The sequence below is a fragment of the Eulemur rufifrons genome, chromosome 8 (genome assembly GCF_041146395.1).
Source record: "Eulemur rufifrons isolate Redbay chromosome 8, OSU_ERuf_1, whole genome shotgun sequence".
In the NCBI taxonomy this organism is placed as follows: Eukaryota; Metazoa; Chordata; class Mammalia; order Primates; family Lemuridae; genus Eulemur; species Eulemur rufifrons.
In genome coordinates this window covers 4,872,661-4,889,708 of record NC_090990.1, presented here as the reverse complement: position 1 = coordinate 4,889,708, position 17,048 = coordinate 4,872,661, and the positions used below count along the sequence as shown (strand labels likewise).

Sequence of the window (17,048 nt, the reverse complement as noted above, 5' to 3'; positions counted from 1 at the left end):
GTAGGCAAACGATTTCTAAGTTTTATTATTATTAGAGGATTTCAAGACAGAACCTTCTAAAGGGCCCTATAGCACAGATGTTTTCATAACTCTAATATATTTAAGTGAAGGTCAAGAATTCCAGAATCATGGTGCGGCCACTATGAAAATAGTACAGTAGCTCCTCAGAAAATTCACATAGATCACCATACAATCCAGCAATTCCACTTCCCACTATAGGCCCAAAAGAATTGAAAGCCAGGACTTCAACAGATGTTTGTACACCCGTGTTCATAGCCGCATTATTTACAAGATGCAAAAGGTGGAAACAACCCAAATGCCCACCAATGGATAAATGGATGAATAATGTGGCCTATACAAACAATGGGATGTTATTCAGCCTTAGAAAGGAATGTGGCTCACGCCTGTAATCCCAGGGCTTTGGGAGGACGAGGCAAGAGGATCGCTTGAGGCCAGGAGTTCAAGACCAGCCTGGGCAACATAGTGAGACCCCTGTCTCTACAAAAAATTTTTTTTAATTAGCTGGACATGGAGGTGTATGCCTGTATAGTCCTAGCTACTTGCAAGGCTGAGGTGGGAGGATGGCTTGAGCCCAGGAGTTCAAGGTTACAGTGAGCTATACTGGGGCCACTACACTCCAGTTTGAGTTACAGGCCAAGACCCTGTCTCTGAAAACAAAAAAGGAATGAAATTCTGATACATGCAATAGCATGAATGAACCTTAAAGACATGATACTAAGTAAAATAAGCCAGACCAAAAAGGACAAGTATTGTATGATTCTTTTTTCATAAAGTGCCTAGAATAGTCAAATTTATAGAGATAGAAATAATGGTCACAGGGCTGGAAGGAAGGGGAAATGGGGAGTTATTGTTTATCGGGTACAGAGTTCCGGTTTAGGAAGATGAACATTCTGGTGATGTGTGGCGGATGGCTGCATAACAATGTGGATGTACCTAATGCCACTGAATTGTACCGTTAAAATAGTTTAAGTAGTAAATTTTATGTTCTATATGTATTACTACAACAAAGCAAAAAAATTTCAGAACCATCTGCAAGTTTAGGTAACTGGAGATCTTCTGGGGTCGAACATACCTAAGGCTGATACGTGGGAATTTAGGGAGAGGTCATTTGTAATTAAAGAACTTTCGGGTTGCTGAAGGTACCTTCTGGGTATTCTGTGAACATAGACCTGCTCCTGTCATGTATTTGGCAAGAATTTAACGCTAGACATGTGCCAGCTGTGCTACTAGTGCCGGCGTTACCACAGTAACAAGGCAAAGTCCTTGCCCATTGCACTCTAGTAACAGGACAAGATAGTAAACATGTATATAAAATATAGGTGGTCATAAGTACTGAGCAGGAAATTAAAGCAAGGTGATGTGTCACGTTTCAGAGGTGAAAACATGGGGACAAGTTGATGGTGTGGACGTGGGGGGCAAGGGAAAGAGGAAAATCTTCCCAGATTTTATGCCGACAATGGGGTGGATCATGACGTTCTTCACTGAGATGGGCAAGAAGCAAAGAGAGCCAGTTTAGGGACAGGCCCAGGAGGTGGGAGATACAGAGTTATGTTTTGGCTAGCGTAAGTTTGGACACCCACAGCAATATCCAGTAAACAGCTGGGTGAAGCAGTCTGGAATTCAGAGAGAGGTCGTGTGGACCAGAAGCGGAATTTCTTGACTTGGAGGAGGAAATGTGTCGGGCTCAGTTAGCAGAAATAGATTTTGGAGTCTGCAGCCTGGAGACGGCAGTGCAGGCCGTGGGAGCAAATGAGGTCCCAGGAGAAGACAGAGCCGGGCACCCTCCAACACTTAGGGCAGGGGCCAGAAAGAGGGCAAGAGAGCAGAGCTCAAGAGGCAGGGTGGGCGAGGCTGGAATGAGAGTGGGCTGCCCTGGACCGTCATTTCAAGAAAAGAGGAGAAAAGTGGCCGGTAGATCTGACAACAGGAGTGACCCCAGCCAGCCCAGTGGAGCGGTGGGCCAGCCTGGGGTGGGCGGGTGTGAAAGGAGAACAGTGTTAGACGACCCTTCCCCGGGGAGCCAGAAAACGGGGTGGAAGCCGGGGAATGATGGGGTCAGGAGATACTGTCATCTGTGTTTGGACCCGTGTGCTGAGCAGAGAGCTCTGATGAAGAGTAGGAAATGAATGATGCCAGAGGGGGGAGGGAAGAGCAGGAAAGAAGCCCCCAAGGGTGAGAGAGGGCTGGGGACAGTGCTCACATGGGAGGGGTGGTCTTGACAAGAGCAGGGATTTTTTTGTCCGTGTAACAGAACAGGGGACGTGGAGTTTGGTCCAGATGCAGGTGGGTTACAAAGAAGGGTGAGTTTCTGGCTGGTCCTCCTGCCTTCTCAGAGAAGCGGAAAGTGAGGGCGTCAGCTCCAGAGGAGGGGCTGGGGCCAGGGCACGGGGGGCTCCCAGAGAGAGCAGAGAGGAGATGAGAAAGGAAATGCCCAGAGTGGTACTTTGGGATTTCTGGGTGGTGTTAATGACTGTTCCTATTTGCAGCTATGAGTAAAAAATCATACCAATTAGTTGTCTATGGGTTTCCATGAAACCACATTCAGCTATCCCTACTTAGTGGAACGCCAGCCACCCAGAAGTAGAGTTTGTCAACAGGTTGCTCGGAGGTGTCCGCTGCCTGAGCCACAAGCAGGAGTCACTGCAACAAGTGATCTCAGGCAGGGAAGGGTGGGCTCCCTTGGCAGGGCCTGCCAGCCACCCTGCCCCACCGTGTCACCCTCCCTCTGCCTCTGCCCCACCTCACACTCATTCCTCTGCCCTTACCTGGATACCTGATGTTGGCCAGATGAGAAATGAAGCTGGCATAATAAGAGTTTTCGGCGTAATCCTTCACCTGTAGGAAAAACACGCAGCAGTTAATGTAGTGGAGAAGAGCCCTCCCGCCGTCCTGCTCACCCAGCTGCTGGGGTCTCGCTGATCGGGCAGAGCTGAGAGTAAGGAGACAGCCCCCCTCCCCAGGTTGTGTCTGGGGGGCACAATCTGGCCGTTCTTTGCCAACAGCTTCCTGGGCTCATGTGTCTCTTCGAGGGAGGAACTGTCTGAAGCATTTTAGCAACTTTCAGGGAAAGGAGCTTCTTGGTGACTGGTGACGCCCCCAGGAATGACCAAAAGTCTCTGCTAAAAACCCCCCGTGCATTTGTGCCGGGCAGGGTCAGTCGCAGTCAGATTCCCTGTGACGAGGGAGGCTCGATCTCGGGAGCTTCCTGCCTCATCCTCAGGGCTCCTGCCAGCCTGCCAGTCAAGCCAGAGCTGCCCCAACTCCAGATCACGCTTTCTAGATGCGCGTTGCGTTTTAAAAAGCCAGAAAAGTTGCTTTTGGTGAAAAAGGTCTATATTCATTGAATCTTTTCAGTCAAGTGGTATTGACGCGATTTCTCTTCCCCTGTGCGTGATTTCAGGCTATGCTGGCGTGTGGCTGCCACCCGTTATCTGTTCTCCAGATGTCTCCTGTCTTTTCTGTTCCTCATTCTGCCTGTACTGCCTTCCCTTGCGTTAAATACTTCCAGTGTGCCATTTGGCCACTTTTAGCTATTTTCTTAGCAATTGCTCTAGTGATTACAATATACAATTTAACTGAATCACAATCTATGTCATATTAATACTAACTTAATTCAAGTAAAATATAGCAACTTAGCTCCAATATCGCTCTGTTTCTTCCCCATCCTTTCTTCTATTTTTGTCCTATATATTACATCTACGTATATTATAAACCAAAAAATACAGTGGTATAATTATCACTTTAAACAATCTTATGGGGTTTTTAAAAAAAGGAATTAAAAGGAAAAAAGACAAAAAATATATGTATATAGTCTTTCATATTTACCATTTTTGGCATTCTTCATTTCCTCCTTTTGGGAGGCAGTGTCTCACTCTGTCACCCCGGCTGGAGTACAGTGGCACAATCATAGCTCACTGCAGCCTTGAACTCCTGGCTTCAAGCAATCCTCCCACCTCAGCCTCTCAAGTACATGGGATTATAGACACATGCACCACTCCCAACTCTTCATGTCCGTCTGTAGATTCAAGCTACTGTCTGGCGTCATCTCCTTTCATCCAGAAGGACTTCTTTTACTACTTCTTGTACGACAAGTCTGCTAGCAATTATCTTGGTTCTTGTTTGTCTGGGAATGTCTTTATTTCACCTTAATGTCTGAAGGGTGACAGTTAGATACAGAATTCTTGGCTGCCAGTAATTCTATTGCCTCCTGATGACTTGAGAAGTCAGCCATTAATTGTACTGTCATCTCCTTACATATAATAAATCCTCTTTCTCTTGTTGCTTTCAGCAGTTTGATTTTAATGAGTCCAGGCATGTATCATACTTGGGGGATGTTGAGTTTTTGGATTTGTAAATTAATGTTTTTCATCAAATTTCAGAAATTTAGCTATTGTTTCTTCAAACATTTTTTCTTACACTTTCCCTCTCTCCTCTCCTTCTAGGTGTGCCATTGCATACATATTGGTACACTTGGTTTGTTCTCCATGAGTCCGTAAGGCTCTGTTCATTTTTTTCAATCTGTTTTCTATGTTCTTCAAATTGGATAATTTCATTGCTCTATCTTCAAATGTGCTGATTCTTTCTTCTACTGCCTCAAATGTGCTTTGGGCCCATGTAGTGATTTTTTCATTATGTTCATTGTACTTTTCAACTCTAGACTTTCCATTTGGTGCATCTTTATAGTCTCTGTTTCTCTATTGAGAGTTCCTTTTTGAGTCATTGTCATCATATTTTCCTTTAACTCTTTGAACATAGTTTCCTTTAATTCTTCAAACATATTTATGATAGTTGCTTTTAAGTCCTGTCTGCCTAACCACTCTCAGTACATTCAGGTCAGTTTCTATCAGTTTTTTCCTCTTAAATATAGATCACATTTTCCTATTTCTTTGCATGCCCTGATTTGTTGTTGAAAACTGGACATTTTAGATAATATTTGGCATCAAATCTAGATTTTGATTTTCAAAAATTGTCCTGAAGGGTTTTGTTTGAGTATTTGTTTAGTAACTTGCTTGGGCTTAATCTGTAGGATATGTCTCCCCAGAAGTACTCGGCAGCTGATTCTCTGCTCAGTTTTTAAGTCTTATTTTATTTTTTAGCCTGAGTTTCTAGGAGCCACCTAAGGTGGACATAGCTTTGTGGTCAATGATTTGGGCACAGGTTGTGTTCAATCCCCTTGCACCTTCTGCAAGGTACAATCTGCAATCTGATGGATCTGTATATGGGTTGAGAAGCACATTCAAAGTTCAACCTGTTCTCCCTGAACATCACCTAAATACACATCTGGGAACGACACCAATTGGATATCAGACTGAGGTGGGAGGTGGGGGAGGGGATGGGGGGTATGCCTACACAATGAGTGCATTGCACACCGTTTGGGGAGTGGTAACACTTGAAGGTGCTGACTCGGGAAGGGGGGGTGCGGAAGGGAGGGATATATACCTACATGATGGGTGCAACGCGCACTACCTGGGGAACGGACACGCCTGGAGCTCTGACTTGGGGGGAAAGGCGGTACATGGGCAACGTATGTAACCTGCAATTCTGTATCCCCCATAACAATAAGATGAAATAAAAAAAAAAAACAAAAAAACAAAGTTCAACCAGTTCTCACATTGGCTTCAGCTTTTACTATCCATGAGGCCATGCTGGGGAGTTTACAGAGTCCTTCTGTGTCTCTCACTTCTAGGATCTTGCTCATTAAATTTCTGATTAGTCTGCTACTCTCCACTCACACTAACTGGGACTGCAACCTCAGACTACCAGAGCTGCAGGTTCTTCCTGTTTGCTTTCTGTTTTTTCTGCCAAGTTTGCTGCTTTTACTGGCAGCGTTCCTGGGCATGGGCTTTCAACTTCCACCCCTAGTCAAGTCAGCCCTCTGCCCCGGCAGTGAAGCTGCTGGTTTCCTGACCAGCCCTGCCCTGATAAAACCACCTGTTGACCAAATTAGGGGTTGGGGATGGGAACAGCCCCAGGCAAGAAGTCCGTAGACACTCATTGTTCTTACTCAAAATTCTAGCCATTTTTCATTAACAAATGCTGCCATTTATTGTTTGCCCTTGGTCCATTTCCAGAGCACCGAAATGATGGTTTTCATCATTTTATCCAATTTAATACTTATTTCTTGGGGATTGGACTCCTGACTACTTCTAGCCACCTATCCCTAAGTCCCACTCTCTCAACTGTCTCAGAAGTGCAGAGGCGCTGCCTTTGTCTGGTTGGACTGCAGGCTTCCCCTTGCCCTTCAGACTAGTTTGTGTCTAGTCAATCCTTCTGTGACTCCAGCTCTTTTAAGTAAGCTTCCCCAAGTTATTCAAGGTCCCGGAGGCTGATGACACAGAAGGAGCACAGGAACTGTGGGCAGGGCTGGAAGAAGGGTTGATTGCCCATCAAGTCAGTGTTTGCAAGAATTGTGAGTGCAGAAAAGGGTGAAGAAGGCTACTAAGGAAGACCCTTCATCTAGACTTCACCCCTTGTTTGGACGTCAAACTATAGCTTCAAACACAGACACACACGCGAGTTTCTGCCTACCTCAATGAAGGCTGCCAGTACAGCCAAACCATCTGGGGCATCTTGGGCGACGTCGTAGCTCTTGTACTTAGAATTGTAGTGAACAACGTGAATCTGTGGAAACAAGACAGGATGAGTCCAGGGCAGTTCATAGAGACCTCAAATGCCTGAGGTTTCCTGGGAAGGAGGAAAAGAAGGAAAGATGCTGCACCTGAGGCCCCAGAATGTCCCACAAACAACTCTGACCCGTCCCCTTCATCTCTGCTCTGAGTGCCATCTGTCAAGATCAGAAACTTCTCCAAGAATGGAGAGAGCAGGAGTGGGATTCTGGGAAGATGGCAGCTCCAGCGCATTTCCCCGAGCCCATCTCCCGCGCGGCAGACGGGCTGGCAGAGTCTGGAGGATTCATATGAGGACACGGGATCTCCTGGGGTGCCTGGAGGGGGGTGGGGGAGAATGAGCGTGAGCTCCCTTGCCCCAGGAAGCCACTGCAAACCTGCAGTCACCCTAAGGATGGATCCAGGCAAAAGAGGGAACCCAGAAAATCCAACACATACAAATCCAGCTGGAACGAAGGAGGGCTCGCCACCCCTGCGGGCTGTAGAGTCCCTGCACGCTGTGAGTTCTCTGCGGGCGTGGACCCTGCCTGTACTCCCAGCACAAAGCCGTGATCAGTCAATAGTTGTTGAGTGAATAAAAAATAAACTCAACCTCAGGGTGAGTTAACTGTCACCATTGCACAAAGTCTTTTGGGTGCTTTAATAAGAAGAGTGACTATGGAGTTTGAAGGAAAGAGGACGCGATCAGGGTTCTCACATACCTCGATCACGTGTCTGACCCCATCGACGGTGTGCTCGGAGCCACTGATCTCCGAGGATGCGCCACCCCAGTGGAAATGCATCTGCTGGGCTATGTACCGGGTGCCGTCTGTGGTCGTCACTTGCATGGTTGAGGGCAGGCTGATCTGAACTGGAAGAGGCAACGCAGGGCACGGGGTGGGGCAGGTGGGCGTGGAGGGGTCAGGTCTACAGGTGAGGTAGCTTCCCTGGTCACCTCCCACCTGCCTGCACCCAGGACAAGCCAGCAGCATAGGCTAGCTTACAATGCCATGACGAGGGTCACCAAAGGAGAGGGGCACTGGCATGCAGGGGACAGGGTGAGGTCAGGATGGGGACGGGCACCTCTCCCAGGGTGCACACCTTCCTGCCCAGAACCAGCAGGTCGGGCGCAGGACCACGCAGTGGCAGGTCCCGCTTCTTTGGCCCTAGGGAAAGGGAAAGCCCTGAAAAAATACAGCCGATGGGTATGGAAACCAGAATTCCACTCGCCGTCTCTAACCAATTTTGGAATTCGCCCAAGGTGTGGGAATAGGAAGTGGGGCCTCTTGGGACTATTTTGATTAATTTTACGATCCAGAGTTAGTATTGTTTGTAAGGCCAAGTTGAGGTTGCTGTCTTCTTCATAACGTGGTTAAAATCCGCATCCAATGTAGCCTTCTAGAACTAGCCCAACTAACACCCGGCTGTACCTGGATGTCAGAAAGTGTCCCAGCTGGGCTTCGACACTTCTATTTTATGGACAAGGCAGCTGACCCAGGGAGGTGGAAGACTTGCTCAAAGGCACACAGTTCACCAGTCAGGAGCAGATCTGGGCTGAGAACTGAGTGTCTAGGTCCTCATCTCAGACCAGATGTCACCACAATGTGGCTCATCATGTCTTCAGAAAACAAGAGACCAAATTCCACAGCAAGTCAGGGACACGCAAATTCTTGGCTTGGGATTTAATCTGACTGTGATTATCAACAGATACATGAAAATGTTAGGCTCTCGTCCGTGGAAAAATGAAGTGTTCTTCCAGCTTCCTCCTGCCTCTCACCCTACCGACGTCCCACAGGGAGTCACCTCGGTCAGATACCTGCAATATTTCACCGGCTCAGGCCTTAGGGAAGTCCTTGTCTTTTGGAATGAGCTAGGCAAAAAGGAAAAATGGACTGAATGACTAAGAAAAATATCTACGAGGATTTAATTTGGGCTTTGGAAAGGGGCAGACAGCATCTGTCTTGTCAGCAAGGTCTTCCTGTTTAAAGTCATCGGGATGTGTTCGCTCCGGCAGCACATATACCGAAACTGGAAAGATGCAGAGAAGATTAGCATGGTCCCCACACAAGGATGACACCCAAATTTGTGAAGTGTTCCATAGTTTTTAATAAAAAATTTTAAAGTCATTGGGGGCCTGGCACAGTGGCTCATGCCTTTAGTCCCAGCACTTTGGGAGGCTAAGGCAGGAGGATCACTTGAGGCCAGGAGTTTGAGACCAGCCTGTGCAACATAGTGAGACCATGTCTTCACAAAAAAATTTTAAATAATGAGGTGGGCATGGTGGCACATGCCTGTCATTCCAGCTACTCGGGAGGCCGAGGCAGGAGGATCACTTGAGCCCAGGAGTTGGAGACTAGTGAGCTATGATCACTCTACTGCACTCCAGCCAGGGCAACAGAGCAAGACCCCATCTTAAAAAAAAATAAAATAAAAACAAATAATAAAGTCATCGAAGATGGTTATAAACAAGTAAGTTTTCCTAAAAAACAAATATTAGATATCTGGTACCTGTAAAAAATATTAGATATTTGGTACCTGTAACTTCCAAATTGCCTAAAGGAGCAGGCAGCTCTGATTAAATTTATAATGTAATATGCTATAATGCAGGAATCTGGCCTCAAAGATTTTAACAGGCCCTTTGGCAGAACAAGTGCTTTGTATTTGGAGCTTGAAATGTGGCCGGCTTCAAAAATCAATGCTCGCAAGTGAAAGATGTAAGAGCCTTTAAAAGGAGACGTGCTGAGAGCAACGGGAGCCTGGGAGCCCAGGGCCAGGCCAGGGCTTCCTAAAGGGACAGTTAACACCACGTGAGCAATTAGGGAGAGGCTGACAATTACAGTTCCCCAAAACAGTTCCCGGGAGACAGACATGTCAGTTCTGGTTACACTGACAGGCCTGCACAAGCCAGGTTGGAAAATGGCAGCAATTCTGAGCTTGTTGCTGTGCTTTTGAAAAGGTGAAGCCAAAATATGTATCCCCAAAAGTCAACTCTCTGCACCTTCCAGGTCAGAAAATGGACTCAACTTCCAGAAGAGGTTGCTCCCCTTGATGGGAAACCAATTTAACCAATTTCTCATCAGACAAGAAAAACCACATCATCCAAGCATTTGCTGTGTTCAAGAAGCAATCAGCAAAGTGTCAAGGTCGTGAAAGTCAAAGAAAGACTGAGAAACTGAGGGAGCCTGGGGGAACTAAAGAGACAGGACAGCTAAGTGCAATGTGGGATCTGGGAGTCGATTCTGGGCCAGAAGAAGAACAAGAGTAGGAAAGTGATGTCATTTAAATGAGGTCTGAAGTTAATCGTATTATATCATCTTAATTCCCTAGTTCAGTAATAAATGTACTGTGGCTAAAAAATGTTAATGCTAGGGAAAGTGGGACAAGGGTATATGGGACTCTCTGTATTACTTTTGCAATTTTTCTAGTGGAAAACATTTTTAAATAAAGTTTTTTTAAAAAATAAGACACAACCAGCCTCCAGTCTTCAAAGATTAAAACCTGCTGAGGCCGGGCGTGGTGGCTCACGCCTGTAATCCTAGCACTCTGGGAGGCCGAGGTGGGCGGATCGTTTGAGCTCAGGAGTTCGAGACCAGCCTGAGCAAGAGCGAGACCCCATCTCTACTAAAAAAAAAAATAGAAAGAAATTATATGGACAGCTAAAAATATATATAGAAAAAATTAGCCGGGCATGGTGGTGCATGCCTGTAGTCCCAGCTACTCGGGAGGCTGAGACAGGAGGATCGCTTGAGCTCAGGAGTTTGAGGTTGCTGTGAGCTAGGCTGATGCCACGGCACTCACTCTAGCCTGGGCAACAGAGTGAGATTCTGTCTCAAAAAAAAAAAAAAAAAAAAAAAAAACCTGCTGAGAAATCAGCGTCACTTGCCTGTTGGGGATTTATCCTGTTACGTGTAAGTCTTTTCTGCTCAAATGCACCATTCAGTGAACGTTTTTCAATCTGTCCTATGTCAGGCTCTGTGGCAGGTATGCAATAGAAAGATGAATAAGGGATTGTCCCTGTTTTCAAGGAACTAAGTAAATAGAGTAGCCGTTAGCATGTATTAAGAAAACAGTGCCAGGTGTGCTGGCGGGTGCCTGTAGTCCCAGCTACTCAGGAGGCTGAGGCAGGAGGCTCGCCTAAGCCCAGGAATTCAAAGTTGCAGTGAGCTGTGATGAGCTAGCCTCGGCGACAAAAGTGAGACCCTGTCTCAAAAAAAAAAAAAAAAGAAAGAAAAAAGATGCCACTACACACTTATTGGAATGCCCAAGATCCAAAACACTCACAATGAAAACGGTATAACCACTCCGGAAGAATGTTTGCCAGTTTCCGACAACACTAAACCTACTCTACCAAATGATCCAGCAATCGTGCTCCTTGGTACTTACCCACATGAACTGAAAACTTATGTCCACACAGAAACCTGCAGACAGATTTTATAATATAATAGCTTTATTCATAATGGCCAAAACTTGGAAGCAACCACGATGCCCTTCAACAGTTGAATGAATAAGCTGTCCTTTACGCAGACAATGGACTGTTATTCAGGACTAAAAAGAAATGAGCTACCAGGCCACGGAAAGATATGGAGGGAACTTAAATGCATATTTCTAAGTGAAAAAAGCCAGTCTGAAAAGGCCACCTGCTGTAGGATTCCAAATACATGACATTCTAGAAAAGGCAAAACTATGGAGACAGTAAAAGGATGGGTGGTTGCCAAGGGTTAGTGGGGAGGGAGGGAGGAAGGGGTGCAGTACAGAGGATTTCTGTGGCTCTGAAACTATTGGTGGATACCTGTCATTATAAATCTATCAAAACCCATAGGCAGTACAACACCAAGGGTGAACGCTAATGTAAACTATGGACTTTGGATGATAATGATACGTCAGTGCAGGTTCATCGACTGGAACAAATGTCCCACTCTGGTGTGGGATGCTGAGGGGAGGGGCAGCAGAGAAAAGGGAACCCCACTCTCTGCTCTCAGTACTTTCTGCTCAATTCTAAAACATAAAGTCTATTAAAATATACAATAATATAGAACAATAACATATATATGTTCCAAGATATAAAAAGAAACCTAGAAAATCAAAATTAACAAATCATGACAACTTTTTTGTTAAATTTGGTATTCATCAAAATTTCATTAGTTTGAAATTTGTAGATTAGTTTTCTTTCTCCTTCAGTAGAATTCCCAATGTGCTTCGAGCTTGCTAAAATATAGCCCATTGTAAAGTGTATAACCAAATAATTGCACAAGCTAAATTATAAAAATCTTTCAAAATACTTGACATCAGAAAATATAATTAATGTGAATTTGGGTGCATTCTGACATGCTGTAGTGTGAGGTGGGGACCCCAAAGGAACAGGCTTTCAGCCTATAGAGATCAGGCCAGAGGAGGAAGTCACCGGGTCCTCTGTAGATTGGGAGGAGGGAGCCATTGCCGGCTTCTGGGAAGCTGGGCTCTTCCTTTACACCTGCTCTCTTCTGGGCCCTCAGCACAGAGCCCTGCACGCAGCAGGTAGTACCAATAGATTCTCAATCGTCACTCCTGGTGACTGTCCAGGTGGGGTTAACAAAGCTTCTCCTCTGCCTTTGGCCTTTTTGCTCCATCCCTTCCACCAAGGGCAAGAACAGGAGGAAGAGCTCCCCCACTTGCCAAGCTGCTGGAAGCTTCAGAGAGTAAACTTTGGAAACAGGAGCACAACATTAATGATAAGAATGAGGCTTTCATTAAATATTTGTGTAAGGCTGGGCACAGTGGCTCATGCCTGTAATCCCAGCACTTTGGGAGGCCAAGGCAGGAGGATCGCTTGAGGCTAGGAGTTTGAGGCCAGCCTCGGCAATACAGTGAGACCCCATCTCTACAAAAAAATAGAAAAATGAGCTGGGCATGGTGGTGAGCACCTGTAGGTCCCAGGAGGCTGAGGCAGGAGGATCACTTGAGCCTGAGAGTTCAAGGCTGCAGTGAGCTATGATCCAGGCTACAACACTCCAGCCTGAGCAATAGATCCAGACTCTGTCTCTAAAAATAAATGAATAAATATTTGTGCATTTCTGGGCTCCTGGCCACACATGCCTGAGCCCTATTACAGACATGACTTCTCCCACTTGCTACTTTCACCAGCCACACAACAATTGGATTTATTTTCTTGACTGTGCAAATAGGAAAACCAAGTCCGGTAATTTCCATACACCTGTGCGGCAGGCAGTAAGCTCACCCGACCCAGTGGGAGTGATGGAGTGAGAGCTCGAGGTATCCGAGGAATAGACATCTGGGGTCTGGGTCCAGCTTGGCCATTAGAGACTGTGTGACCTTGAGTGAGTCCCTCGGCCCCCTGAGACCTCGGGTTTCCCACTTAAAACATGTCCCCCTCTTGGGATGCCATGAGGCTCAGAGGAGATAAGCCCACCTGGGACACCAGGAAGATGTTCTGCAAACGTAAAGCGTGGATCTTACAGTTGCCCAGAATGGACTCCCAAAGTGGGGGTCCCGTGACCTAGCTTTTCCTGTCTGACCTTCACCCCCTTTCTAGCAGGGAACAATACTAGAGCTTTCTTTCGAAACCTCAGAGAAACACTGGGCCTACCTGTCAGGAGCTTTGAGCTAATCAGACTCAATATATATGGAATATATATGGAATATAAATATATACGAATATACATGGAATATATTTTCATATATATGGAATGAATATATATGTGGCATATAGGGAAACCCAGCCCAGGGCACAGATGAACAGAAGACACAGGTGAGAAGCTGGCCTCAGCACCATGGCTGCTCCTGCCTGGCGCTGGCTGGGTGGTTCGGAGTGAACGTGGTGCGAGGATAACGCAGCGAGAAGGAGCCAGCGGGACGGGGTCTCGGGATGGAGGCTGCCCGGCTTTGGAAGAGCCATCAGGATTCCAGGCCTCAGGGCCTCTGTTCCCCATGCTGAGCTCTGGAGCTCTGTGGCTCTGTGCGGGCCACTCCCGGCAGGTGTGCCTGTCACCTGCCTTCCCCTGCGGACCACCAGGGCTGCCCGTGGACTGGCGCCGCTCGCCCGCCCTTACCTGTGTGCCCGTTGTTGGTCATGGAGAAGTCGCCGGCCTGGGTGCCGTAGCCGGTCAGGTTGAGCGCCCTCAAGGACGGGTTGTACTTCACGTTCCTCCTCTTCAGGTCGATGGGTGACTGTTTCTGTCCCCCACAGGCAGGGTAGTGCAGCGACCAGTGAGCTTCATCCAGCGCCCCCTCTGTGACAGGAGAGAGCAGGTCACAGTTGGAGGGGCCTCCCAGCCGAGCCCCCGCTGCAGGCACCTCACCAGGCCAGAGGCCAGGGCCCAGGGGCCCTACAAGGTGCCTTCCAGAAAGCAGAAGCTGGGCGTCTGGAAGGAGGCTGATGGGACATCTAATGAACACCAGGACCCTGATGACTGGGGGCTTGGGCGCCAACTTCTAACTTCCCTGTGGCACCCACTGGCCCTGGGAACATGACTTAGTGTTTTGAGCACAATGAAAGTCTTTTATACGTAACTTTTTTCCTCTCCTTTGAACCATTTCCAGCTGATAAATGCATGAGTGGGGTCCTTGGCTTAGTATGACTCTGCCGCTACTGGGGGCTTTTCCTCATTTCCTCTAAACGGCCCAGTTTTCCTTCCAAGCCCCCCAGGAACACAGCCCCCTTCTCCCTGTGCTGCAGGAACCCCCTCCCCACGTTCTGGCTCCAGCCCCTGTTATGGGCCCCCAGCATGGCGAACACCACCTGGGTGTCTCCACCTGTAGATTCGGGGCAATTGGGGAAGCATCAAGTTCAGGGAGGACCTAGCTAGAATGGTTAATTGTTTTTAAAATCAGAGGAAGGAAATTTATCTTTTCAGGGATGATTGATAATCACAGGGGACAGAGTAATGAAAGCCAGTTGCCATTACGGGTGACTTGGCCCCCAAACAGCTGCGGATCTTGGTTCCGGCCATTTGCAATTGAGGACCCAACCTCGCCCCTGCTTCGGGGTAGCTCTGCGGTGAGTGCGTAGCTTGTTTTAGCAAAGGTGTTCGTACAGGGGCCTCTCACGGCTTCTGGGTTTGCCATCAATGGAAAAGTCAATTCTTTATTTCTCTGCTCTTCACTGTTTAATGATTCAAACCCATTTTTAAGCAAATCTTTCCTAGAGGCAGATGCCAAGACCAAGGGACCAGGCAGGAGGCCTTCAGCACAGCCCCTTCTTGGATCCAAACGCTCTGGCCCAGGGCCCTGTCAACACTGGGACATCTCTCGGGGGTTCCTGGAAGGCGTTTGCAAAAGCTGCCCCCAGGTTCTCCGGGGCCTCCAGTGGCTTTCCAGGAAGCCCACAGTCTCCAGGCTGGCTGAGCCTGGGGAGGACAAGACCTTCATTGTCTGAATTTTCTCTTTTGTAACTTCAGAACTGCACCCAGCCCGGCTGGACCAGATGTTAAGCAGAAAGCCCCAGAGCCTTCCCAGGACCTGGCAGGTGTGGGGACAGCCTCTGCTCAAGGACAGAGCGGTTGGTTAGAGTTGGCCCCTCTGAAGCTGGACGTCCTGCACCTCCCCGGGGTGTCCCTAATACAATTGCCCTTGACTTAACGGACATACCAACCACCCTGAATATGTGCTTCCCGCTCGTCCAAGGGAGTGGCAGATTTTGCAGACAGCAGCCTCAACACTGTCTGCCCCTTCTTCCTGCCACCTGCCAGCAGCCACCAGCCTCCCCTGGGACCCCGCATCACTATGCACTACAGAAGAGAAGGGGCCGCAGGCAGGAGCTCCCTCACTGGCACAGGAAAGGGTGTTCAGTGTTCCATAGCCCACAGACACGGGCTTCCCAGCTTCGGCTCACGTGCAGGCCAGGACCCTTGCTAAATGCCAGGATCTTAAATTTCACATGTTAAAAGTCTGGTTTGGGGAGCCTGGAGACGATCTAAAGGTAACTGGGTTCTTATCAAAATGTGCATGAAATTTCCTAGAAGGAAGTTCCCCCAAACCCTGCAGCACCTTCTGTGGGGCTACCAGGAGACCGTTCTAAGAACTTTATTCTCCACGTACCTAGAACAATAAAGCAAAAGCTTTTATAATCAGAAGCAGTGGCTTATGCAGGCAGGTGGAGAGCGGTGGCTCACACCTGTAATCCCAGCACTTTGGGAGGCCAAGGCAGGAGGATAACTTGAGGCCAAGAGTTCGAGACCAGCCTGGGCAACAGTGGGACCCTATCTCTACAGAACATTTAAAAATTAGCTGTGCATGGTGGCCCGTGCCTGTACTATAGTCTTAGCTAGTTGGGAGGCTGAGGTGGGAAGATCCCTTGAGCCCAGGAGTTCAAGGCTGCAGGGAGCTGTGACTGGGTCACTGAACTCTGCCTGGGCAACAGAGGGAGACCTGGTCTCAAAAAATAACAAATAGGCTGGGCGCGGTGGCTCACGCCTGTAATCCTAGCACTCTGGGAGGCTGAGGTGGGCGGATCGTTTGAGCTCAGGAGTTCCAGACCAGCCTGAGCAAGAGCGAGACCCCATCTCTACTAAAAATAGAAAGAAATTATATGGACAGCTAAAAATATATATAGAAAAAATTAGCCGGGCATGGTGGCACATGCCTGTAGTCCCAACTACTCGGGAGGCTGAGACAGGAGGATCGCTTGAGCTCAGGAGTTTGAGGTTGCTGTGAGCTAGGCTAACGCCACGGCACTCACTCTAGCCTGGGCAACAGAGTGAGACTCTGTCTCAAAAAAAATAAATAAATAAAAAAAATAACAAATAAAAAAGCAACAAGGGGGCTCAAGCCGGCCAACACAGAGTGTGGAAAAGATTTCAGAGCAGAAAGCCCACAAGTGAACCAGGGGGTTGTGAAAGGAGAAAGTTATTTCCTCTTTTCCTTACTTGAAGTTTAAGTTCAGTTTGTTCTCCATACATTCCAAGACCTTGGAAAGGCAGCGACTGAACCACAACCAGCGGGGGTGGGGGCCGCCTTGCCACCCTGGGAAGTGCCAGGCTCCCCTCTCGTCCTCAAGAAGGGGGCTCCTCCCTTCTTTGTTGCAGGGGTAACCAGGGAGCCATGCAGGGGTGGGGGGCTTACCTGAGTAGGTCCACTGGGCCCCATGCTGGGCCTGGGTGCCCAGGAGGAACAGGGACAGAAGACGCACCAGGGCCCTCATGGCGTGCAGGTCTGAGATCAGGACTGATTCTGGGGAAGCTCTTCTTTTAAAGGCTCAGGAGCTGTAAATAACAATTTGCCATGTCCAGCCAGCTGATCCACCCTTTGCTGCACCCACTAAAACAATAACACCTTCCCCACAATGGCCCTTCTGACTTGGTTCGTCAGGCCAGGTGGCCCAAGCACGTGGCTGCTCTGTTCCGAGTTATTACCACATCCAGGTAGTCCATGGGTTTGGTTAACTTAGGAAAAGTCACCTGAAGGCCACACAGTACAGTCATTGTAGAC

The 17,048-nt window shown here is 48.0% G+C and overlaps 1 protein-coding gene and 1 non-coding gene across 2 annotated transcripts in view; one reads left to right on the top strand and one right to left on the bottom strand.

Moving 5' to 3' along the window:
• CA6 (carbonic anhydrase 6) overlaps positions 1 to 16,761 on the bottom strand; it is a 32,733-nt gene extending 15,972 nt beyond the window's left edge. Inside the window, 5 exon segments of the mRNA XM_069478230.1 lie at positions 2,787 to 2,856; positions 6,550 to 6,642; positions 7,349 to 7,497; positions 13,673 to 13,852; positions 16,683 to 16,761. Coding sequence (XP_069334331.1) covers positions 2,787 to 2,856; positions 6,550 to 6,642; positions 7,349 to 7,497; positions 13,673 to 13,852; positions 16,683 to 16,761 — 571 coding nt within the window.
• LOC138391065 (U6 spliceosomal RNA) lies at positions 8,625 to 8,731 on the top strand. The gene has a single exon (XR_011234706.1). It is a non-coding gene; the product is annotated as a U6 spliceosomal RNA (small nuclear RNA).
• Positions 16,762 to 17,048: the final 287 nt, after the last annotated feature.